Genomic DNA, 26,184 nt, shown 5'->3' on the forward strand with positions numbered 1-26,184 from the left:
GACCTGAACGGAATCCGAGTTCGGAAGAACTGGGGCGGAGGGTTCGCTCCCGGCGTAGCCGCTTGCGTTTGCAGGGCGGGGAGCTGGAAGTTTGAAAGGACGGGGATAAAATAGAGCAGAAGTTTGCAGAAGCCGAGTTGAGAGTGCTGTGGGGAGCGGGGAGTGACTGGAAGATTAATGCTGGTCAGCTCTGGAATTCCTCTAGGAACTGCTCATAACAGCGACCTGGAGTGTTAGTTTCCAGTAGCTGTAGGTTTCTGCGGACGCCCGGGGTGGGGTTCGGGGTGGCGGTGGAGAATAGGACCAACAAGTCTGTTTTGAAAATCGAGTAGCGAGTAGTTTCTGTCTTCTCTTTTAAAGTCTCTGAGTGGACTGTTTAAAGGAAGCGGAAAACTATGTTGTACAGATGAACATGGATTTTAGGATCTTTAGAAGAATTTCAGAGATGGCTGGGGCTATCTTGTGCTTGAGCTGGCATGTCAGGGAAGAACAAAAGACTCCGAGCTAAAAGATGGTTAAAGAATCATCCTAAGAGTTCCTGTTGGGTGGGGAGCCTTGGACACTATTTAAAACAGAAAACATTCAGCTGTTACGCACGAACAACACATCGAAAGGGGTATTTTTTGCTGTTGGGTTAGCATATGCTTGTTAGTATTAAATTGCCCTGGAGAAAACTTGAGCTGCCCCTTTAAGGATTTTTGCCTTTCCTATTTGTGTTGGCATTTGAAAAATTGTGGAGGCAGAAAACTTTCTGGAATGTCCAAAAAAAAAAAAAAAAACCAACAAAAAAACTGGAGCTCTTAAATTGAGTATTTCCAAAAGTGAGCGCTAAGGGGCGCCAGTTATTTTTTTTAACCTTGGAAATGTTTGGGAAAAAATGGGTAGTATGCTTAATAATCTGACCTATATTAGGTGCAGTTGAAACTTAAATTTTTAGATGACTTCATTTGTCATTATCCACAAATGTGATATTCCTTCCTTGGAATTGGTTTTCATGCTACTAGTGTATTTATGAGGAAAAATCTAGTTTTTAAAAGTTCATTCAAGGGGGAATTTCTTACACGACAAACTAGACAGTATATAAAATGAACTAAAACGCATTCTCTGTATACCCAAGTGACTTAGTGGAGCTTGTAAAAAGTTTGGATATGCTATTAAAGAAAACTAGTAGGAGTTTCTTTGATTAGTTGTAAAGGCTGTTCAAGTGTTCTCTTTCAGCTTGATCAGAAATAACTGCCTTAGTTTGAGGCTGGCATAAGTCTTTCAACTGGAGGAATTTCAATCATGCCATTTCTGCACAGGCTTATTTCTCTTGGTTAGAAATAGTAACCCTTTGGGTTTCAAATGTAGAAGACAGCTAGTTTAGAATTACAATATTCAGAGTAATGTTTGGTGTCTCCTTGTCCTGTTTTCTCCATCTTTACCATACTTGGAGAGTCGGAGCATCAGGCCAGTGTAAAGATAACTTGGATGTTACAGAAGACAGGAGATTGAGTGAGGATTGTGATTGTTTCCATCAGAGCAGAGAAACTTGCAGGAAAGGGGCTAGTCCTTAGTGTGTTAGAAGCTTTTAACTGTACTTGTTAGTCTTATTGTAAATTTAATTTGACTTGAAAATACTGGTTTCGTAAGTCCATCATAATTTTCTTGGTAGTTTCTTGATTTAGTTGTGAAAATGTCATTTACCCCTTGTGGCCTCTCATTGTCCAAAACAAATTAATCATGACTTCTGTTTGTGGTTAGGGATTACATTTTCTTTTGTCTGTAATGCTTGGCAGAAAAATTACTTTTAAATTCAGATAAAACTAAGTTTTGCTTTAGGGATTAAACTGTTCAGTGATAGTAAGATACTCTGATAATTAGAAACTTTGAATGGGACTATTTAGCAATTTTGTTTTAAAAAATCTTTTCCAGCAGTCAACTTTTAATATATTTCCTGTTTGAGAATTTTCATTTGGTTTGTTAACAAATTTGGGAATGAAATATGTTGGTTTTTTTTTACTTGTTAGAACTTGAATGATAGAGAAATCCTGTATTGATTCTTGCTGGCTTAAAGAAAGTAGCCCATAGTCCTTAACTTAGGTAACTCAGTCCTTGTGTTGGCTGTTTGTTCTGCTTGGTGAGTTGGGTCAGGCTTTCTTTCCTAGCATCTTTAGCAGGATAGTTTTTTGGTTTTTTTTGTTTTTTTTTTTTTTTTTAAAGCTAACAATATATTTTAGGCCATGGCAGTTCCTAAATAAAGGCTATAACTTGAGTTAATACTTCCAAGACTTAAAGGATCGTTTAATCAGAGGTGAACAGAGGATTACAAATAAAATGTAGGACTTAAACTGCTTTCTCTTAAGATTTTAACTTTATCCCAGGGATAAAGTTACACACCAATGTATCTTAAGGACTTTTCTTTGTAATGAAAATGAAACTGTTAAAGTAGTTGAATGCAAAGCATTTTTTAAAATGAACATTTTGCAATTTAATATGAAGATGTGCAACAGTAAATAACACAGACAAATAACAAGTAGAGAAAAGCAAGAATGTGATACACAAACATCGAATTTCAAGTTTTAATTCCTTAGGCAGGATTATGAGAGGCTGCTCTTAAGAAAATGAGAAGGGTGTGGTTTGGTGAAAAGGGGCAGTCTGAATCTTATGGAAACTGTCAGAAAAACTAGAGTATAATTCAGGAAAAGTAAACAAATACGTTAGATTTTGCATGAATGATGTAAAAATGTTTTTAGTTTTAGATAACACTTTTTCATAAAATTTCTTGCTCCATTAAAACTGAGATGATTTTTAATTAAAATCGGCTTTGCTGTTTGTTTATCTTTGAGAATGTGTTCAGTGTTGCGTGTGTCATACCTCTGCTTTTCTTGAATTTTAATTTTTTTCTTCCTGAGAAATCTTGTTTGTCCATAAACACTATGGCTTAAAACTTTGCATGGCCATAGATACTGAGAGGTCTTAGGTATTATAGTTTATTAAATTTTTAGATTTTCTTTCGTCTAAAAAGCAAATTATTGTTGACAGTAGTTATTACTTGTGTCAAGCATATTTTATGTAAGGTGGGGGAGTTAATTTGTTTAGGAGCAAAGACATTGCTTTTGTAGTCCATTCAGAATTGTAATAAGGTGCTATTTTTCACCAGTTCTCTCCATTATGTGCCTTAGGAGATAGCACAGCTCTGTATGCGTCTAATGGAAGCTATAGTTTGCACGTTTATTCTGCATTTACACTGCACTGCTGTAGAAGTGGAGGTGGTAAGCTTCATCGCGTTTTATAGTTAAGGTTGTATTGTTAAACAACAACACAATTAAGTTTATAGTAGAAATAGGTCTTTGAGAGTCACATTTCCTAGTATATTTGCTATCATTGCCTTTTCTGAGATGAGTAAGAGAATGTTAAAAATTCTGATTTGTGTGAGAGTGGTTGTGTTCGATGATAGGGACCTTCAGAGCTGTCCCAAATCAGCATTTGGCCTTTTAGGTGGTTTGAACATTGTAATGTTAATCATGGCCCCATCTCTGTCCTGAAGCTGGAGTCCCATCAGATCAAGTGATTTTTAGTATCCAAAAGGGAAATAGTTGTGACCAAAATCTGACAAGTATAACCCCCGTGTTGCTGAAACCTTGGATAAAGCAGGGTTAAGAAGCACCTTTTTCAGCTGCTGTATTTAGTTGGATAGTTTTTGCTTTTCTTTTGTTTTTGGTACTAAGAGAATTAATTAAGCCATTTGATTATATGGACAGCTTTTTATAAACATAGGACCTGCACTTTGATTTATTTGAGAAATTGAGTTTGTTTGATGCTGTTGTAAGCAAAAATTATCCCTTTCTGTCTGAAATGGAATGTGCTGTAGGATTTTGTTTGTTGATAACTCAGAAGATAGTGCACTGAGCAACTTTCTGCTCCTAGTATGTCAGCTGTTGTGGGGATATAGCAAAGAATCTATTTTAAGGGTGAGGGATGGATGAAATGGATCCATGTTAGGGGGTCATGGTTAGAACCATGTGCTGGTTTGTTTACATGGTTGACTTGATGATTTTTTCTCCTGTTCTTTAGTTGACATTAAGGCAGTACAGTAGGGATTTTAAATGCAAGACTTTTCTCCCTTTGCAATGATCTCTTTTAGGAAATGTGTGTACCTTTTAAAAATTGACGCTTTTTAATTTTGGAGGACACAGATCGCTTATTTGATGTCCAAGGAATAATTTCTTTCAGCATTATTTTCATTTAATATAGAAACAAAATAAGCATAAGCACTAAAATTAGTATAGTTATCATTTTCATGTGGCTTTATTAGGAAAAAAGTTTATAAATACAGACCATTTTCTGTCTGGTGCTATTTCTTATGTAATTACCACAGTTGGAACTTAGGTCTGATTTGTTTTTGTATGCCTTGCTAGAAGTGATTCACTCCATGTGTACAATTCAGAACTTGTAACAGTTACTTTCATGTTTAGATTTAAAATCACTTACATTCCTTTTGTTTTCTAGTTTTTTCTTAAAATGCTTTTAATCACAATATAGAGGTGGAATTAAACACTAATACTTTAAACACATAAAGCAATTTGTAACAATTAGTGAAAGCTTTGGACACAGAGCTTTGGAGAACAAAGGTAAATGCATTTTCTTTCCTTTAAAAATTCTTCCCTCCCCTTGTAATATTACTATTTGTAGTACTTGTTCTGTAGGTGTTTCATATTTATTTTACTTTATTACCATTGATATGGGGAGGAATTAGAAGTATAAAATTCTTTTGCTTATGTAGGGTTGTTTCTGGCATTCCTTATGCTCAAATGTCCATACACAGAAACATGTCAGTGCTTATATTAGTTTTTGCAAGTTTTGGCATTTTTGGAATTAATGTAGGGAAGTTTTTTAGCCATTTGCTCTTAAAGTCAATATATAGGCCTTGTTTGTCAAATTCAAGTTGTTTTAGATCTGTTCAAAGGGAGTAGAGTGCTAGAAAAAAAAAACATGAAAAGGCAGATAATTCCACAAAGTGGTCCTTTGTTGTGGGCATGATACAAGGAGAAGGCATGCTTGAGAGTGCTTGTGCATCTGTAAAGGAAGAGTGCTGGCTGGCCTAAATGAACTTAGAGGGAAGACAGGAAGCAGTTTGTGGAGGGGAGTGACTAATCTGCTGGGCCCAGGATTGAAAAGGTTTTAGGTTTTTAAGCCTTGTTCTAGATTTAGTACAAAATCAAATCGTTACAGAGTCAGGGCACATTCAACTTGGTCAGTAGCAAGTTATTGGGATCTAGTTTTACGATTTAAAATGCATAGGACAAAATCAAGCAAACATATCTGTTACAATCTTAAGAGCATACTTAGGAAAAATAATACAGAATTTTGGGGGCTGGAGAGATGGCTCAGCATTTGAGAACTGGCTACTCTTTCCAGAGGACCTGGATTTAATTCCCAGCACCCACATGATGGCTCACAACCATCTGTAACTCCAATTCGGGTCATCTGATATCCTCTTTGAGCAGTAGGCACGTACATTCGCACAGTGTACAATATATCATATGTGCAGGCAAAATGCTCATACACACATAAAACAAGTAAAAATAAAAAAAAACTATGGATTTAAAAAATTTGAAATGTTTTATAAACCTCAATGTCATACTCTTTACCCATATCGAAATTGCCTCATAGGTAGTGTGGAAGAGAATATAGAAATAACTCCAAGAAAGACATTTCTTGGATGAATCTTAATAGAGGGAAAATTAGTGCAAATCAGGTGATCATATTCAGAACTGCTAGGACCTGAGATCAGAAAAAATGTAGACATAGCAGTCTGGAGAGGGTGGGGACTTGCCCTTATCACAAGTCTGGTTGATGCAAAGATGGTGCAGGGTTCTTCATTCTGTAAGCTGACCTGTTTTATGATGTGCCACTCATGTAAGCAAGTGGACTGAGAAGAAAAGAATTACAGCACATTTCCACACACTGAAAAAATTAGAGCTTCCAGTTGTGAACAGAACGAAAATGGGAGTAATTTTGCCAGTTCTGTGCTATGTTGGACCTTAACAAATACTGGTCAGTTTCTTGGGAGCTAGAATATATATTCTTCCTACAATAGCTAAAAATAAGACTTTTTTTTCTTGACAGTAATGATTTTAAAATCTTACAAACACTCCAAAGGTGTGTTTGGAGGATTTAAATTTACTTGAACTTTTCTATAACCAAAGGATAGAGCCCCAGTTCTTAAAATATTGTTATACAAATGAATTCTGTGTTCATTTACCACTGTTGCTATTTTTATTACTGCTATTTTTAGTAACCACTCAGAGGAAGCAGTATTTCTCATTAGAAGACTTAATATAGAGGCTTAATACTGTTAAGTGATTCAAGCCAGGAACATAAGTTTGCTTCACTTTTAGATCTGCATGGGCCAATAGCTCTGTTTTTGTTGTTGTTGTTGTTTTTAAATCAGGGAGGTAACTGGAGAATGACACTCTATATAAAGCAGCTGCTGTGACCCTTTCATACGGTCATGTTGTGACCTCTAGCCAAAAAATTATTTTGTTGCTACTTCATAACTGTAATTTTGTACTGTTAGAATTGTAATGTAAATATCTGATATGCAGGATATCAGATACATGACCCTTGGGAAAGGGTCTTTCCATCTCTGGGGGGTGGGTCACGACCCACAGGTTGAGAATCTCTGCTTCAAAGACAGATGATTGTGAGCTGAGGAGTATGGGTGCTACATTCAGTTACTGCATCCTATTCCCTATATCAGTTTATGGAGGATGAGTGACTGTTCATTTGTAATTTTATTAAAAGAAACCTTGAAGTCTCAGTTCTTTGTTAACTGCGCAAAGTAATTTTATTACTTAGAATTGTATGCTAAGAATTGAACCTAGAGCTAGGTTCAACACATACGAAGCTATATCATTTGTTTTATTCTTATATGTGGAATTAACTCCCTTTTCAAGCAAAATCGATATATTCTGAGGATATAAGATACAAAAGACTGTTCATATGAGAAGTCTTTTTTTCTGTCAGTATTTTTAAGTTTCTTCTGTTAGGAGTAATCTGGTAGAGAAACCTGAAAGGCAGAGGAAGGTGCTTTATGTTCTTGAGAATCCTTAACTGGGAGTTCACAGGTCACAGAGCTAAAGTATCAAGTAGACCTTCCTGAGTGGTGTATCCTCGTCTTGGTAGTCTGGAATGAAGTGAGTGGGAAGGTATGCTCCAGGAGAAAAAAAGGATGGCAATGTCAGAAAGGTAGTCAAAAGGAAGGTGCCACCGTATTTGTACACAGTAGTACATGCCTGAGTTTAAAGTCAGCCTGATGTACATAGCAAGTTCTAGGCCAGTCAGGGCTGTCTAACAAGACCCTGAAGAAAACAAACAAAAGGATGAGGACTGGTGATGGCGTCTTAGAATGTCTATATTGATTAGTTGGTTAGTTGGAATGGCAAGTGCTTGGAGAGTAGCAGTGTGAACAGTAAGTGAAGATGGGAGAGTAGACAGGACTGGGTTGTGGTGCTTCTAAATACTGGACTTTTTATTGCATTTTATTCCAGACATTCTGGGTGTGTCATAGTGAATTTGTGCATAATAAGCTAATAAAAACACATTGCATATAGGCATATATAGAAACAGAGTAAAAAGTTAAGCATTTCTATATGGTTGTCTTATTATGATCTTTTCTTCACAAGGCTGGGGAATCCAGAGCTTCATAGTAAATAAACCCTCTTCTGCAAACTTCAAAGATAGTTTTCTGTTTAGACCAATGTGTTCTTTGTATTTTATTGTGACAGAAAAGTGTGAGTGTGTCTGCATGCACACATGTACATGTTTGAATGTGTGTGTGTATAGTTTTCAGCCCAATTTTGGTCACTTAAGAGAGTATTGAAGTTTATTGTTGTTCTGGGTTGTGGGTTCTTTTTTGGGGTCAGGGGGTGGGGAGACAGGGTTTCTCTATGTAGCCCTGGCTGTCCTGAAAACTCAAGAGATCCATTTGTATTTGTCTCCTAAGTGCTGAGATTAAAGGCGTGCATTGTGCTACCACTGCCTGATAAAAACTGCACTTTTTAGTTTTTTAAATGAAAGTTGAAAAGAATGAAAAACTCTTGCTTTTGTTTAGTATTAGAATTTAACTAGCTTGGCTTGGTGAGATGCTTTTCAAAATGATAGTATGTGTTAAGTCTGTGTTAACAGACATGGTGAAGATTTTCTAAGCATTACTGTAGCTGATACCTGTTACTTCTGCTTAACTGTATATTCAGTATTGGTTAAAATACAGTAGAGATACATACATTGACATTCCATCTCTAAACTTTATATCTTTCAAAATTAATATTTTCTGTTAGTGACACCACATTAACAAAAGAGTCACTACTCAGATTCCTGTAGTTGAATCTGGAGTGTTCTTTATTCCTGCAATGTCCAAATAAAGTAGTTGAACCTTGTTATAATTTTAAATCTTTTAAAATTTGGAAATATCTTTAAAAAAATATCTTAACCTTGGGGGTGGGGGGCTGAGCTGGGCAACTGAGTAAGGGCTCTGGCCTTACTGGGAAACAGCAATTGACCTGTGCTTGTGACAGCCCCCTGAGACTCCTCTAGGAGGCTGCTCCTTCCCACACCTCTCACCCCCTGGACGCATTGACAGGGACAGCTGCTCATGTTTTAATGCTCCTGTTCTCTTTCCCTTCCAACCAGTTCAATCTCATCCCTCCCAGCAGCTTCCCTTGCACTCCCCGGGGAACTGAAGATTGTCCTGGCCAGGACCTGAGACCTCCATGAGTGGAGGGAAGAGTGATCTATGTCTCTTCCTCCCAGCAGCTGGAACCAGTCCTAGCCCCGCCCCCAACCCCTTTCCCTTGGGGAGTTGGGGGATTCTTGCCAAGTACCTTGAATGAGAGAGGTCCTTCAAGTGGGCTGGGCTGGTGTCCAGCCGGGGTCAGGGAGGTTCCTGCTCTGTCCTGCTGTGTCCCATCCAGTCTTGTCTAACCATCCTCTCTCATTTATTCTCCCCCACCCCCGAAACGGCGATCTTTTATTTTCTATTATTTATGACCTCAGACTTGGGCCCCCATTCTTCTCCATTAACTTGAGTGTCCTGTGTGAGAGACCAACAGACAGATGCCTTTTACTTTTTAATTTTATTTTTTACTTTTGATAGAACTTTTACTTTTTATTACATAAAAATGAAAAAAAAATTTAAACTAAATAAAAGACTCAACTTAAACTTCTTTGTTGAGAAATTGTTCCTTATTCTTTGTATCCTTATTAAGTTGTAAATTATATTTATATACTTATAATTTTGTATTTGTTTTGTTGTTTAAGACCAGGTCTTGTATATCAAACTACCTTTGAACTTACTGTGTGTGTAGTATTGAGTGGCTTCAAATTTGTGATGATTCTCCTGCTCTCAAATGTAGGAATTATATGAGTGCTACCACCTCACTAGGTTTAGGAAGTTAGATTTAAAAGGCAAGGCAGATTGAAGTATAGCATGTTAGGAATCTTTCAGAGGTGGTGTTGTATTCTTTAAGCTGTGTCACATCAGTAGAGACAGTAGTCAGTTTCACTGTTAGTGAGACTCAGATTGTTGTCTGGATTAGAGTGCAGAGGCAAAAGAATCTGGGTGCTTCCCTTCTGTAAAACTAAGGTTTTATTTCTCTTCTGATCAGAATCTAACTCAGCCTCAGGTTTGTGTATGAACCCTTTATGCTATGGTTAGCAGCTGCTAATCTGTCTGAATTCATTTCATGAGAATATCCACCATGATTCTTTTCTCATTCTAATATTCTTTCAACCAGTATTTTGGTAGTCTGAAAAGTTGAACTTTGAACAACAGGGTAGTTATTATTTGAAGTAAAATCTTTTTGGGAAAGCTATGTAGATTTCTCATTATTTAGCCATAGAGTTGTTAGCTGCTCAAATAGTGGCCTTTTATACTCATCATTATTAAGTGCATGGATTTTATAGATAAGTTGTGGTCAGGGATAATCAGATTGGCTCCTTTGTCTATTGGAATGTTTCTCGCTTTTTGGAACAGTATATTCCTCAACTACTCTGTGTGTTTTCTGCTCCATATGTAAAACTAGCCTTTTCACTAAAGTTCTTTTCCATTCTGAATAGTGTTACAGATTATACTTAGGTACAAACAGTATTCATTATTGTTGGTGTCAGATCATTTTTCAATCTATTTCCTGTGGGTGCAGGTAGGTACTATTCATTTTAAAGTAAGTCAGTTCGTGTCTGCATTTTTGGTTTAGTTTTTATCACAATTTTAATCATTCTTTTTCCACACCAAAGTAATATTTTTAAAATTATATTTTATGTTTATCTTGCTTGCGTGCATGTCTGTTTGCTACACATGTACTTGATGTGCCCATGGAGACAATTAACTACTAGAAGAGGGTGTTAGACCCCTTGGAATAGAGTTTTGAGTCACCATATGAGTGATAGGAATCACATCTGTTTCCCCTGGAAGAGCAGCCAGTACTCTTAACCACTGAGTCAATTACTCTAGCTCCCAGGTATCATTCTTGATGGTGATAGAATTACTTACTTTATTCTTTCTATGGTATATTCTATGGTATATTCTCAACATCAAAATAATCGCAGACTACTAAATATATTTAAATTGTCTTACTCATTTTTTACACATTACAAATTTATGTGTAGTGATTCTCATTTATAGTTTGTTTTGCTTTTATGTTTAGCGTTTTCCTTTCTTTAGTCTTTACTTTAATCTTACTATCTACTTTTGGATGGTAGCATTTACTGTGTAAGCTTTTTTATTGTACCTTTTAAAGTAGCTTTTACCTTAAACCCAGCAGAGATTAAGAGAACAAATATCTTTTAAAATGAAAAGTGTGTGTGTGTGTGTGTGTGTGTGTCTATGTGTATCTGTATATGTGCATCTTGTGTGTGTGATGGAGGTATGTTCCACATTGCATTTTAAAAAGAGAAAGTTTCCTTTTTAGACTGACGCTTTAGAACTTATCCTGAAGGAAAGGAACAGAATAGAAAATATCTGCAAAAGAGTTTTTAGTGCTAGTGAAAGTTATTTACACTTTTAAAGTTGCATGACGTAGACAAACCTCCTTGGTAAAGAAATGAAGCTTTGAAGCTGTACTTGGAAAATCTTTCCTGCAGCCTTTTGTCGTTAAGGATCTTTAACAGTAAGGAACTTATGTTCCAGCAGATGGGGATGTCAGTACACACAAGAGCATTTAGTGACTAAAGTGTGTTGGGAAGTGACTTTGTCAGAAAAGAACATTTTATCCTTTATATTGTTAGGGACGGGGTGGCTCAGGAAGAGGACGAGTTGTAGTTAATTGTCCTTATGATGGCAAGTGTGCCTAAGTTGTATCTTTAAACATTTAGTCTTTAAGAGACTATAGGTTGACTATTTAATGTAGCTAGCGGATAGATTGCAATTTTTTTCCTGTAATGTTTTCTGTTTTTATACTAAGACAGAATATTGAAAAGTTATTTGTGGTAGAGTACTATGTTACATATTAAGCATACATTTGCTTGTAATCCGTACTGTCCTGAATCTTGGATCAGTGATTGCTGTTTAGTAAGATCAGGAAAAAATGGGTTGTAGCTTACTATTGATACTAATCTATGAGGAGAAAGTTCTTTTGAGGATCATAGTTTATTACAGCAATAAAAAGTTATCAGCAGTTAAACCATAATCTTATCTCACTTTATTGCTAGAATTTATAGCATTACAGCATTTCTTGTTAGTCTTTTTTGGGGGGAGGTTGGAAACGTTATATAATTTGTTTTAAAATGTGCCTTAACAGTTGTTGAAAAAAATGCTGTCCATTACTGTTTGGGAAATGTGTGCCTTTTTAATGGTTGTCACATTTTTCTAGGTTATTGTAGTAGGTTTTTTTCCAGTTGTAAAATACTACTGTTTCTCAGTCCCTTGAAATTAAACTCCCAGTATAATGAAAGGATATGTCTTTTGTTTGTTTGTTTTTTATGGAGATCCAGGAAGGAAGAAACTGACATAGGAACTTTGGTACAGCTATACCAACTTGCATTACACTTGTTGATTTTCTACAATGCTTATAGAGAATTGAATGCAGAAATTTTCATTTAGGAGTAGGACTGTACTTCTCTTCAGAAGAGAGCAGGAGAGTAGGTGAGAAAGCTCAGTTTTTAAATAATGGCACATGGGTTAATCCCAGCACTCAGAAGGTAGGCAGAGGCAGGAGAATCTCTGAATTCAAGACCCTTGCCCTCCAACACCTCCCCAATCCCATTATGAGTTTCAGGACAGCCAAGACTTAAGTAGAGAAACTCTGTCTGAAAACAACAACAACAAAAACAAAGAATGATGAGTCTGGTGTGCATATTTTGAACATTGTTTCTTAGTGTGTAAACTTTTGAGAAGCTTGAATTCTTTTCTCTTACTAGTTAAGAAGTTGTTCAAAGAAGTAGACAGATGTGTTCTACTAACAAATACTCCTTAGGAAAAGTTTTAGATGTATCAGTTAAAAAGTGAAAACCACATATAATTAATAGGTACTGAGTTTTGGTGAATTTCCTTCTATGCTTTATTATTAATGGATACAACAGAATTGAGCGCTTACTGAAATACTAGCCCTTTGTGTTTCTTTAACACACACACACACACACACACACACACACACACACACACGGGCATGTGTGGATGCATCCATGAGCTAAACATTTTTTTTGTGTGTGTGTCTTCTAGCTTCCAGTTTTCTGTTGTCATTTGATGTTGTTGAAGTGTATTAGTTACTGAAGTTTTTTTTTTGTTTTTTTTTTGTTTGTTTGTTTGTTTGTTTTTGTGGTGGTGGTTTTGATTTTTTTGACATGCCACTTTGCTTTTAGGATACTTGTGTGTGTGTATGTGTGTTATAAGTGATTCCTAAAGTCCGTTAGTAAGTCCCAGAAAGCTTTTATGACTAGGTCAATGAATACCAAACTCATAGGTTTACAATGTATTTAAAGTGAGTAATTTTGGTGTATTTAATAGAAAGTGATTATTATAATATAGTGTTTTGAATTGCAGAGTACCTGCTTCACATGCTAATTTTTAATGAGTTAACTTACTAAAAGTATGTAAGGCATATTATGGTGGAGTATACCAGAATTTCAGAATTATTCCATAGTTATTGATTAGTTAAGGTAACCTAAACAAATGGAGACTTAAAGCCTGGTACTAGAAAGACTACTACTTTAGATTGGAGTTCACCAGTGGTTCTGAGGAAGAGATGAACTCGGACCTTTTCTCAAAGGATAGAATTTAAATGGTACAGGAATATACACTAGACCTAGGAACAGTGTCCTTCCTTGTACAAGGCCGTTTTGAATTACATTTTGAATACCTGAAGTTTGTGCTCTGACCAGGAGACAAGAGAGCTATTTAAAGCTTTTCCTTTCAGGGCTCTTAGTTGTTGCCACCATGTTTCTGTTTTTACCTAGGTTTTCTTTAGTTGTGTAAGCATTCCGTTACAGTGCAATCCCTTAACGTGACAGGCTGCTGTACTTGATACTGCTGTTTCTCCCTTTCAGGTTTTCTTTTTTCCTTTGGTTTTTGTATTTTTTGGATACTAGAGTATCTTATACTGGGAGAGTGAGGGAGACAACAGTTTCACTGCTGGCCTCAAAGTCATTGTGTAGACTTCAAAAAGACCTGGTAGAGTTGTAGGTGACCTGGCATGTTTAAGGCTTTGGGTTTAATTTTCTGCTCTGCAAACAAACAAGTGATAGCCTTTTTCATAGAAATACTACAATTCTGAAGTTTTGGAATTGGAAAGAACCTTGAAAGTCAGTTACAGCTTGACTGTGTATTCAGATATTTACTTCATTGATGAAAACATGAAAAAATTTAATGGTCTAAATTGATTCTCAACCTTTTTAATGCTATGACTCTTTAATACAGTTTCTCATGTTGTGGTGACCCCAGCCATAAAATTTTCACTGCTACTTCATAACTGTAATTTTATTGTTTAGAATCATAAATATCTGACACGCAGCATATCTGATATATGAACACTTGAAAGGGTCATTCAATGCCCAAAGGAATTGCAACCCACAGGTTGAGTACTATGGTCTAGACAGTGCTGCTTTTAGGAATGGTAGCTAAGTTGGCTCTTTTGTGGAAAATGTCTTATATTGTTAGCAAGTAAAAGTACCTTTAAGCCTGATCACTAAGAGAATTTTGTTTTGTTTTATTTTTTTTTGAGACAGGGTTTCTCTGTGTAGCCCTGGCTGTCCTGGCACTCACTCTGGAGACCAGGCTGGCCTCGAACTCAGAAATCCACCTGCCTCTGCCTCCCAAGTGCTGGGATTAAAGGCGTGTGCCACCACCACCCGGCGAGAATTTTGTTATAACGATTAATTTGTGCTATCTTCAGATGTGAAGTCTCAATTATTTTAAATTTTATTTTGTTACTTGACATATTTTCCAAGTCTTTTTTTAAAAACATTTCTTCCAAATAAGAACAGAACACACTCATTATCATTAAACTACTGTTAAACCAAAGACAAAAGAGTCGTTGTTTGCAGTTGCCAGCTGTCTACTATTCACAACCATTTGTGTTGCTGTTCTGTATTGTCTGTACTTTGTGGGCTAAGGTGAAGCTTTTCTTCATCTTAGAAAGGCGATGTGAGGGCTGAGGGTCTGTTTTGGTGGTAGAGTACTGTCTTCATTGGTAGACCATTTATGTACCTTGCACATTCAAGGTCCTAGGTTCAATTTCCAGTACTGTACTGGGTTGGATGAGTAAATAGAAAGTGAAATTTGTTGGATAGAAAAACAGGGAAGATAAAATTAGATATGAATTTGAGAATCCTAGGTTACTTTTTAGATTATAGGAAAATTGTATTTTATGTTGTGGTAAGGAGGGATATGGTGCTATTTTATTTTTCACTTCATTTTTATCTTACATGAAATTTGATTTTCAGGTTTGAGTTAGCCAAATGCCATAGGATATATAATAGCAACAAGCCTATTTTATCATATGATAGCTAAAGGTGTGTCTCAAAATCAACTCTGAATATTGAACTATAAGTTACTTTGTGGATTGTAAAGATGGCTTGGACCCTGAAGGGGAGGAAGAACAAGACAGTGCTGGAGAGAGTGCTGGTAATAAAGAGGATCCTCAGTATGACCCAGGCTTTGTTTTGTTTTGTTTTGTTTTGTTTTGTTTTGTTTCTCTTCTTCTTCCTAATTTGGGTTACTTAATATGTTCTAAAGTAGCCCAGGCTGGTTATGAACTTCTTCCTGGAACCACTTCTCTAGGGCTTTGATCACAGATATGTTTCACCATGTCATAAATTGAGAGTCTCTTTGGTTGTCCCCATTAGCAATATTTGTATCCTGACTGTAGAAACAAAAATTCTTAAATGTTAACTAAGAGAAATACTTTGTTATCAAAGTAAAGTATATATGTCTACATGTATATATTTATATAACTAATGTGAATGTTTAGAAAATGTTTCACAGTTCTATCTGCAATACAATCTAGTTTTTGCAAAATACATTTCGTCTAAAAATGCTGGTTAATACTAATTTAATGTCTGGCTTATAGTTATCAAAAAGGTAATGTTGACTTTTGTTATACTTTGTCTTATTTATTTATTTCAACAATCTTCCCTCTTAACATCTTACTGGGTGCTATGGATATATAGAAATGAGTCAAATATATACAATGGTTTGGAGAAGACTTAACAGAGCCATGCCTAACTTTAAGGAAATACCAGATTTTCTAGCAGGAAGATGAATATTTCTTTAGAGGACATATGTTTTATAATCTGATAATTTCTCTTATTAAAGCTTAACTGAGTATGAGATTTAGTTCTGGTATTCTCTCTACATTCTAAAGTGAAACATACCAAATATGTTTGTATAGGATTTGAATTTTTGACTTGCTGGCCAAGTTTGTTAAACGTTAGTTACATAGCTAATCTTTAAAATATTAAACTTCACAAATTAATAAGAATATTTTTCTAAATATATTAACTAGTTTAAATTTAACTATTCGAGAAGTGTTTCTACCCCAAGTATGAAAAGGAACTGTCAGGTAGAAATGTTATGTAAATATTTATCTTTGACTATTGGCCCTGTGCCCAGATGGTAAAAGTTAAACTCTGAATCAAGCCATGAACGTGTAAACAATGGGATAAAAAGATAAGCACATAATTTTCTAGTGCCTAAGAATAGTGTCTTTTTGTTAGACTTTGGAAATATTGTAGGCATTGACTTCATCTCATAGTTGTTGTTGTTGGTGGTGGTGGTGGTTTTTTTTTTTGTTTGTTTGTTTTTTGTTTTTCGAGACAGGGTTTCTCTGTGTAGCCCTGGCTGTCCTGGAACTCACTTATGTAGACCAGGCCAGCTTTGAAATCAGAAATCCGCCTGCCTCTGCCTCCCAAGTGCTAGGATTAAAGGCGTGTGCCACCACTGCCTGGCCATCTCGTAGTTCTTTACAAATTTCAAATTTGGCAACTGGAAGGATATAGTTCCGTGGTAGAGCACCTGCCTGTCAGTACACCAATTGTGGTTTCATTCTCCATCATGGTAGAGTAAAAAAGGTTGTTAAAAAAATAGAATTGAAATATCTAAACTGAATGTTTAGTTATGTTTTATTAAAACGCCTTAAAGCCCATGGTATTTCCATAGGATTCAGTTTCTGTAGGTTTCTCAGTTGTTAGGTTTTCGCTGTGTGATAGGCTGCTGCAGTAGGTTAAGGAAGTTAATGTCTGTGAGGATGTGGTAGTTGCCTTAGAATGATCTTTCTGTTAGCAGTGAAAAATGTTTTTCTTACAGTTTTTGTGCAGCAGGCCATGGAGTAAAGCACATTTTTATAATAAAGGTGATGAATTTAATCACAAACTGGCAGCCATATGGAAACTGCAGGCCTTGATACTGGAAGAAAATTGCCTATAAAGTAACTCTTGAGAGAAAAGGCTTTAAATTTACCCACCCATTTCGACATTGAGGAGAACATAGGAATCATAAGATATTCTGCTTGGCCTGCTTAGTTCAGATGAATCATATTTGAGTTATCTATTTAGAAGCTAGAGACAGTTTAAAGTTCCTTCAGTTTAGATGTAAGGCTTTTGCCAATAAACTTTTACATTTTTCTAAGTATTTCTAACATTGCCTTTTCAGTACACGATATTCCTATTACTACTGTGCCCTGTATTTTGTTTCTTCCATATTGGAGGAGTTGCACTCTGTATGTGAGGAACTATACCTAGAAGAGACAGAAATGCAAGGCTTATAAATAACAATAGAATGCCATCAGTGGTTACTTCAATTTTTTTTTTAATATTCTTTGAAAGTTTTGTGTTGTATTTTGGTAATAGTCACTGCCCTCCTCCATCTCTTCCCAGATCATTCAGTATCCGTTCAATTTTCTGTCATCATTTTTTAAAACCCACCTTGTTCTGTAGGTGTCATTGCTGTTTTGGGTTGTGCCTAACTAATTTATGGTATAAAATTAGAGCATAATTGTAGAACTTGTATTATGAGTAATCTAGGTTCTTATTTTATTTTTCTCTAAATGATTAACGCTTGTCATTTTTGAGGAACAACCTAACTCTTGATATACCATACAGTATTTGGAATGTTGAACCCAGAGTCTTGTGGTACATTGTAGCATTCATTTTGAAATACTTTTATACATCCATTGTATACATAGCCATTAGAAGATAGCCATTTCAGATTCAGAGAATTATTTGTGGCAAATGAAAAGAAAACCCATCTGTACTGGATTTAGCCTAATGTTGTTTGTATTCTAATGTTAATTTGGGTCCCCCAAAACTGCTTGCACCAGAGAGCTCACATGTTAAGACATTAAGGGACCCTGCCCCCAATTAATTCTGAATGATAAATAAACATTATTTTAAGAAAGTTATTAGATCTTTTTGAATATATACCCTTGATTTAGTTGATCATATTTTTTGAGCAGTACAGTGTAATAAGTATGGAGATTCAGTTTTTAAAGCAGACATTGAAATTTAATAGTTGGTGATTAAAAAACAAGGATAGAAGGAAGAAGAGAACCCTACAAATGTCTGTAGTCAGGAGACAGTTTATTGGATTAACTATAAAGAAATGAAAATCAAGAAGGAATAATAGTGTCTCTTTTAAAAATACTAAAATATGAACCAATAATTGTATCTTTTTCACTGAAAGTTTTATTTAATTGTTAAGTATTTGGAAGAGTGATTATATTACATCTATCTGAAAGGAGACCCTAGCCTGTAATAGTGAACATAACCCATCTTACCATCACTGAGGTTTGCACTGAGGGCAGAGTGTAAACAAGTCAGTGCTACCATTCCATAGTCAGTGACACAGTAATACTTGGTCATCTGTTTTACTTGATTTTAGTAAGCTGTGGCAACCTTAGAACTTAGACAGAGCCAGGATTAATATTCTAGTTATGTGAACTACTTACTGTACCTGATCAAATAATTGATGTATCAGAAACTTTATTTTTCTTTTGTGATAGAACTTAAATTTTATGATTTTACACCCAAGATGAAGCCAGAGTCAGATGCATTTAAGCATTTAATTTGCACTTGCTTATATATATATATGTACATATATATGTGTGTGTATATGTATATATATATATACACATATATATACTTTAAGAATAGAAATATTGTATGTGTACTTAGTTTTAAATATCTTCGTTTTGTTTAATAGGCTATAAATGTAATATATGTAATGTGATGTAAAGTATAACTGGCTCAGTATAATAATCACTTGTTTGTAAGCTGGTACTAAATTCAGTTCCTGTAGATACTGGTTGATGGCTTGCCTTCCTACCTTCCTGTCTTTCTATCCATCTGTCCATCTATCCATCTATCTGGTTTTTTTGAGACAGGGTTTCTCTATGTGACCTTGGCTGCCCTGAAACTCGCTCAGCATTCCTTTTTTTTTTTTTCTTTTAATAAGAGATTTTATTATTTTATGCCAAATCAAGTCTGGAACACAGTTATTAGCTATAGTTTAGTTTCAGATTCTTGATGCCAGAGCTAAAGCATCTCAAGTACCTAAGATCTTTGTTGTTGTGAAAGAATTTTGGAATCTTGTTTAGAGCAGTCATATAGTTCAGGTTGCTCACAGTCACAGGGTCCATCCATAGAGTGCTCTGAAGACAGTGCTTGGAGTAAAATTGCAGCTTCCTATCAATGGCATCAGGTGGTTTTCTTTTGTTTGCATTGTGTTAGGTAACCATTTTAAGGTTTTTAGTATGCAAACATACATTGCAATTTTATTATACAAATGTACTTTATAAACTTAAATATTATAAACTGAAATGTTACCCCTCCCCTTCTTCCCTCTGACCCCCATGTTTCTCAGTTGAAGCTAAAATAATCTTACACTTAAGAAAACTGACTAAGTAAAAAGTCAGAACCTGGACCCTTTAAAAAGAGCAAGAAAAGTGCTAAAGAGAGACAAAGAGTGGAACAGAGACTGAAGGAAAGGCCATCCATAGACTGCCCCACCTAGGGATCCATCCCATCTGCAGACACCAAACCCAGACACTATTGCTGATGCCAAGAAGCACTTACTGACAGGAGCCTGCTCTGTCCCCTTCCCCCCCCCCCCCAAAGGCTCTTCCAGAGCCTGACCAATATAGATGCAAATGCACGCAGCCAAACATTGGACTGAGTGTGGGGACCCCAATGGAAAAGTTAGGGCAAGGACTGAAGGTGTGTGGAAGGGGTTTGCAACCCCATAGGAAGAACAATGATTTCAACCAACCAGCCTCCCCAAAGCTCCTAGGGACTAAACCACCAACCAGAGAGTACACATGGCTCCAGCTGCACAAAGCAGCAGAGGATTGCCTTATTTAGCATCAGTGGGAGGGGAGGCTCTTGGTCCTTTGGAGAATTGATGCCCCAGCAAAGGGGAATGCCAGAGCAGGAGCTGGTGGGTGGGTAAGCACCCTCATAGAAGCAGGGAAGGGGAAATCGGATAGGAGTTTGTAGAGGGGTAACGGAGTGGGGATAACTTTTGAAATGTAAATACATAAAATAACTAATGGAAAAAAAAGAAAAATAGCACCCAGATAATAAAAATTTGTGCTGTTACTTTTTTTTTTTTTTTAAAAAAAAAAAGGTGCTAAAGAGACCATTTGCCCTGAATATTTGAGGCTCTTTTTAAATAGGCTGACTGTGTGGGGTTTTTATTTCAGTGGTTTATAAATTATGACAGATGAGTAGGTAACATGACTTTGCTGTATTATACCTTTGCTTTCCTGTTTATGACTCATTTGCTAATAGTATGTGCTAGATGCTTTCTCTAAGTATTCTTCATGCATTACAATAATTTACTAGTGGATACAGGTTGAACAGCCTTAATCTGAACATTCAAAATTCCCCAAAATCCAAAACTTTTTAAAGGTTAATATACCATAAGTGGAAAATTTCACACCAGTTTACCACAAAAATTGGAGCACGCAAAAATATTGTGTAAAATAAACATGTATAAGAAATACTTGAAACATAAATGAATTTCATATTTAGACTTTGGTTCCACCTTCAAGGCAGTCGCATCATGGATATGCAAACTTTCCAACATTTGTATATACATAAAATCTGAAATACTTTTCAGATAGTTATTAAATGGATATTCAGCCTGTGCTTATAGACCTACTCATCAAAATATAAGTCTATGGGAGACATTTTGTGAGTAATATTTTGATAGTGTATGCATATAGATATGTGTATTTATCTTATGCACATATATATGCATAGTCTCAATATTCAGCATTTTTTCAGTTGAGAACAGATTCATTTTATAGATGAAGAAATGATACACATTAAACAAATAATGTGCTTTTGGTAGTTTATCCATTCCTCACCAATGATTATATTTATAACCATTCTGTCATCTCTTTTGTAAAAATTTTAGGCTAGCATGGTGGTGCACACATTTAATCCCTGCGTTCCAGAGAAAGAGACAGGGGGATTTTTATAAGTTAGAGGATAGTCTGGTTCATACTTAGTTTCAGGCCAGCCAAGGCTAAATTGTGAATTTGTGAACTGATTGTTTAGTTATGAGCATAGTCAACTTTTATCTTTCTTATCTTTGCTAATATGCACAGTGCATAAAACATTAAATTATCTTTAGTCCCTAACTACGCCTCTAAGGATATCTTGACTGTAAACAACTTGATTTGACAGTGTCATTCTGTAAAAAAAGTACTTTTCTTTAAGGCAGAGAGGTGCATATATGTTGTATATTTTAGGGTATCTTCATTGAGATTCAGTCAGGTCTGTGTCATTCCTCTTTTCTCAAGCGAGAAAAAAAAAACCAGCACAACATTCTTAGAAGATGCACACCGATTGTTTTTTTTAACACTCTTTACTCCATTAGTAATGATTTTCTTTTTAAAAATTACACAAACACACACACACACACACACACGCACACACACACACCCGTTTTTGTGTGTATGAGTGTCTTCCCTGTATGTATGTTGATGGAGGCCAGGACTGGCATCTGACCTCCTGGACCTGAAGTTACAGACAGCTGTAAGCTGATAATATGGCTGCTGGGAATTAAATCCTAGTCCTCTGGGAGAGTAGCTAGTGCTATTAATTGCTGCTGAGGCATCTCTAGTATTGATTTTCTTAAAAATGAGTTCACTTTTTATGTTTTGATGCTTGGTGCACCACTTGCTGATGCTGCTGACACCTGTGAATTGGCCTGATTTTGAGAGATTCTGCCATCTCTCGTGCCACTTCCCTACTTAGAAATAAGCATACTGGCGATTGCTAATGTAACTTCGAATTACTTTACCCAACTAAAGATCATAAATGGGCTTGGGTATAATAACTATGTGGTAAAGATTAGCCTCTAATTCATACTGTATAGTCATTTCCAGTGACTGGCCTTAAATTAACTAGTTATCCAATTTCCATGTGACAGTATTAGTGAAATAAGTTTTTTAGAGATGGCTTCTTCCTAGTGTTCAGGGCCCAAGATATAACCCAGAACACCGAGCTTTTGTGTCTTGTTTCTATTACCCATCAACCTATTCTCATGGAAGCCAAGTCTTAACTCCTGGAAAACTCTAGACACAAGTTCCTGATTCTATAGAAAATATTAAGTCCTTACTAGCTGAACATCCATTTTATTCCAGATGTGTATAAATACTTGCTGTTCAAAATATTCTATTTGAATTCATAAGTTTACCCATAGAGTGATCTCAAGTCTTGCATTAGATCATTAAACATGGATGGACTGTGCAAAGCTTAAATGACATCTTGAAAGAGGCAGTTGTGACTTGGATGAGTATCTTTGATACAGCTTTCATTCCAGTTTTAATCATAATTTGGATATGCCATTCCTTGCCTTGGTATCATGTCTCTTTAACTTTTCAAGTTTAATCTCTTTTTCCATTATTTTCCACTTCTCTCTCTGGCTCTTGTTACTGGTTTTCCTACTCATAGCCACTTGCTTCAGTAGCAACCAAATTTAATTTTGAGGATGGAAAAGTAATGCTGGAGATGGTCTGTTGTATGAATAAAGACTACAACGTTAGAGAAAGCCCAGCTTTGAAACCTGACTTTCAGTTGCTAGTTAAATGATTTTAAATAAAAATATTTAAATTCCATATCTCAATTTCCTAACTTTAAAATTGTAAGAGTAAGAATAAATCTCTCATCTCCAAGATAGACTTATTAGGAAGATGTATCAGAAGAAATAAGGAAGGTCTTGCTATCTCAAATTCTAAATTCTCTGCTGTTACAACTACCACTATTCAAGTTTTTGATTTTCTGGTTTTGAAGTGTAAATTCTTTTTTAGGAAAGGTTTGAGTAATGACAAAATAGGGATAGAGTAGTAGTAGCTGAAAAATTGCCTTACAAAACAAAATTAGATGTAGGGGCTTGGAGAGAAGGAACTGATTTTTGATTTCTAGCACCTAAATGGAAGCTTTACAACTATTTTTAATACCAGTTCCTGAGTATCAGAAGCCATATTCTGGCCTCCACAGACACCATACATACATGTAGTGCACAGACATATATGAAGGCAAAACACTCATACAGTTAAAATGTTTGAATTAATAATAAACTACTACTCTGTGGATCCATCTCTTGTGCAATGTCTGGTGGGATTACTTTCCCAGATACTTTGTTGTCAGTGTGTGTTTTTGGAAGCTCAGTCTTGAACATGCAGGAGATATCAGAAAAGGAGCTCTGAGTTCACACTTTCCTCTCTGAGATCTCCAGTTTCTCCTGAGCAATGGCATCTAAGAGCACTCCTACCTATATAGACTACCTGACCATAGAAACTAACATAATACTTGTAGGTACAAATCTCTCAGATTATGTTGTAGGCTTCCCCACTTCCTTTTTGTTGTAAGCCTAGCCTTTACTGTTGAGCTGTCTTGTCAGCCAGGAATTCAGTAAAAGATAAGATTATTATTATGTGATATTAGGAAATAGTGAATACTTCTTTGGAAGGCCATATCTCTCTGTGCTCTGCTTCAACTCTTTTTTTGCTAACGTGGATTCTGGTGGAACAGAAACTACGTCTGTATTTTCATAATACCATTTGCCTATGGCCTTGAGCACTGGTACCTATTTGTTAAATAGATGTTTGAAAAGTTTGTACTTAATCTGGTCTGAGATCCATTAAAGGAATTTTAGCATTGCTGTCGTCAACATTTACTCTTGGCAAACCTCATAAATCCAAAATAAGGAGAATGAGCTTTGCAGAGAAGAACTTTGTTAAGGAAGAGACTAAGTCAGTTTGTCAAGCATATATCCATTTTTGATGCTTGGGTGAAGTTGTTAAGATTGTAGCGTGGTGTATTTTTGTGTGGTAAGTGTCTTACTGAGATAGTTGTGACTAGAACTAGTGTGCAGGTTGAAGTGGTGAGATATTAATATGTATTCTGAAAACCGAGTGCATAATATTTAGGGGCATGAAGTATGAGGATGAGTTTGCCTGTTTCAATAGCAGGAGGAACAAAAGTTATGAACAAAGACTGGAGTTTCATTTCAATCATGTGAAATTGACTTGTGGAGAAGTTGGATATGACTGGAGCTGTGAGGGTAGTGGGCTTGATTAGAATATTCTTTATTAGTTTTTTGATGGGCTGTTGTGTTTTATTTTATATTTTAAACATTAGCATTTAGTGTCTTTTTTGATAAATTTAATGTTTATGATTTCAAAAAGTTGTATTCTGCATTTCAACTCATTAAAACTGATCTCCAAGACTCCCATAGTAGAATGTACAGTTCAGGAGACAATAAAAGTGTAGTAAATGCACTTCTTCCAATAATGCAGCTTTATGAAGATATTCTGATTCTTTAAACTAGCTGAGGTTTAATTAGGAAGCTTTCATTGTATTGCAATGATATTTTCAGTTCCAATTACTTGGATTTTTGAGGGTAGCCTTAGTTGGCTCTTGTCATAAAAAAGAGAACTAAGATTTTTGCTGACATATCATTCACTTTTCTAATTTAGTCTTGGTGTTTGTTGTAAAAGACTTTTATGAATGTTGTATATAATAGATTTAAAAAAAATACCTTATGCTTAAAAATTTCTTTTAGCTTTGTCATAGTATGAAAGAGTGCTCCTACATTTGGGCTGCTGTAACTAACACTTGGGTAAATTTTACATTGACTCGTTTGTTTTTTATGGCATTAAGGTGCGCGTGTAAAAATCTTTGGGCATAATTATTAGCCTTAGTCTTTTCCTTCTGTGAAACTGCATCAAATTTGGAATACAAATAAAATGGTAAATAAAAAGAAATAGATATATAGATAAAGTAACCCATTATTCCTCACCCATCTTCAAAGTACTTGGAAGGTTGTATTTTAGTTTTACTCTGATTTTTATGACTTTGAGTGTTTTGTGATATTTTTAAAAGTTTTCTCTGAAGGCACTAACCTAAGAATATAGATGTAAAAGGAGCCTGGGGAAGAGAAAGGTAAGCTGCATAGTTAAAAATTTAGTACTGTTATTCAAACTTTGGGGAAAATTATTGTGAATGACTTTTGTTTCCTTAGTTTAGTTGATAAACATTTTTTTTAATTGACTAGATAAGTTAACATTTTATTAGGTAGTAAGATGTTCTCATGACCTTATTTTTATGAATGTTCCCCTCCCCTCACTTGAATAAATAAATCTAAAGCACAAAGCAAAGACTTCTTAAGTTTAATTATCACTTTGAAATACATTTTAGATTTGTAAAAAAGTGAAAAAACAATAAGGAAGTTCATATTAAGTCATATATAGCCATAATAGACTTGTGGAAAACAGAAAGTACACCATTGATGTAGTGCTGTTAAGTGTTCTGCAAATCCTGCTCAGATTTTAAAACCAGTACTTTTTACTTCATATACTTAATTTTCTTCCGTTCTCTCCTTTCCCCTTTGATTTGAATCAGGGCTTCATCCAACCCAGGCTTTCTTTTAACTCACTGTGTAGCCAAGGATGACCATTAAGTTCCTGATCTTCCAGCCTCTACCTCCCATGCCCTGAGATAGCAGGAGTGCACCAAGTTCTCCAGCTCATGCATGTTCCTCTCCTCCAGCCTCTAATTCCGTGGGGGTCCGCCCCCTCCTTCCCTCCTTCTTTTCTTCCTCACTTTCTTTCATGACACCTCCCTGTCCAGTGACTTGGGTACTTTTGAAAAGTTTTTAAGTATTGAGTTAGTCTGATTATTTTTTTGAATTAAATGATTAGATTGAGGTTATGTATTTTGGCAAGAACAACACACGAGAACTTTGGTACATCAAACTAGGAAGGGGTGAGTATGTGTGTTAATCTTAATTGCTTGGTTGTGGTGAGTTTTGGTTGACATAATTCTTCACTGTAAAGTTTCTTCCCCCCCTTTATAATTAACAGTATCCCATATCCTATGTTGCTCACTGATTTTAGCATACACTGAGTAAACCTCTTGTGTGCCATTATTGCTATAAATGGTTTCCTATTAGTGGATTTAAAAAACAATTTTATCTTAATTTGACAGTTATTAATTGGAGTCTGTAAATCTCTTTTTCTCTGTTCTATTAGTTGTGGTTTCATAGTACAATCCACTACTGCCATTATTCTGGTCAACAGTAAAAAACTTTTTGAGATGGCTCAGAAGAAGATAAAGGCACTTTACTAAGCAAGTCTCAAGCTTCCTTGAAACCTTGGTGGAAGGAGAGAACGGATTCCTGAAATTTGTACTTGGACTTAT

General features: G+C 35.7%; 1 protein-coding gene across 1 annotated transcript in view; it reads left to right on the plus strand.

Annotated features, from left to right (window-relative positions):
- Positions 1-1,385: 1,385 nt before the first annotated feature.
- Positions 1,386-26,184, plus strand: part of Qki (QKI, KH domain containing RNA binding) — a 111,220-nt gene continuing 86,421 nt past the window's right edge. The window contains exons 1-2 of the mRNA XM_031351688.1: positions 1,386-1,494; positions 3,126-3,251. Coding sequence (XP_031207548.1) covers positions 1,386-1,494; positions 3,126-3,251 — 235 coding nt within the window. The remainder of the gene's footprint in view (positions 1,495-3,125; positions 3,252-26,184) is intronic.

Source organism: Mastomys coucha, unplaced genomic scaffold, assembly GCF_008632895.1.
Source record: "Mastomys coucha isolate ucsf_1 unplaced genomic scaffold, UCSF_Mcou_1 pScaffold5, whole genome shotgun sequence".
In the NCBI taxonomy this organism is placed as follows: Eukaryota; Metazoa; Chordata; class Mammalia; order Rodentia; family Muridae; genus Mastomys; species Mastomys coucha.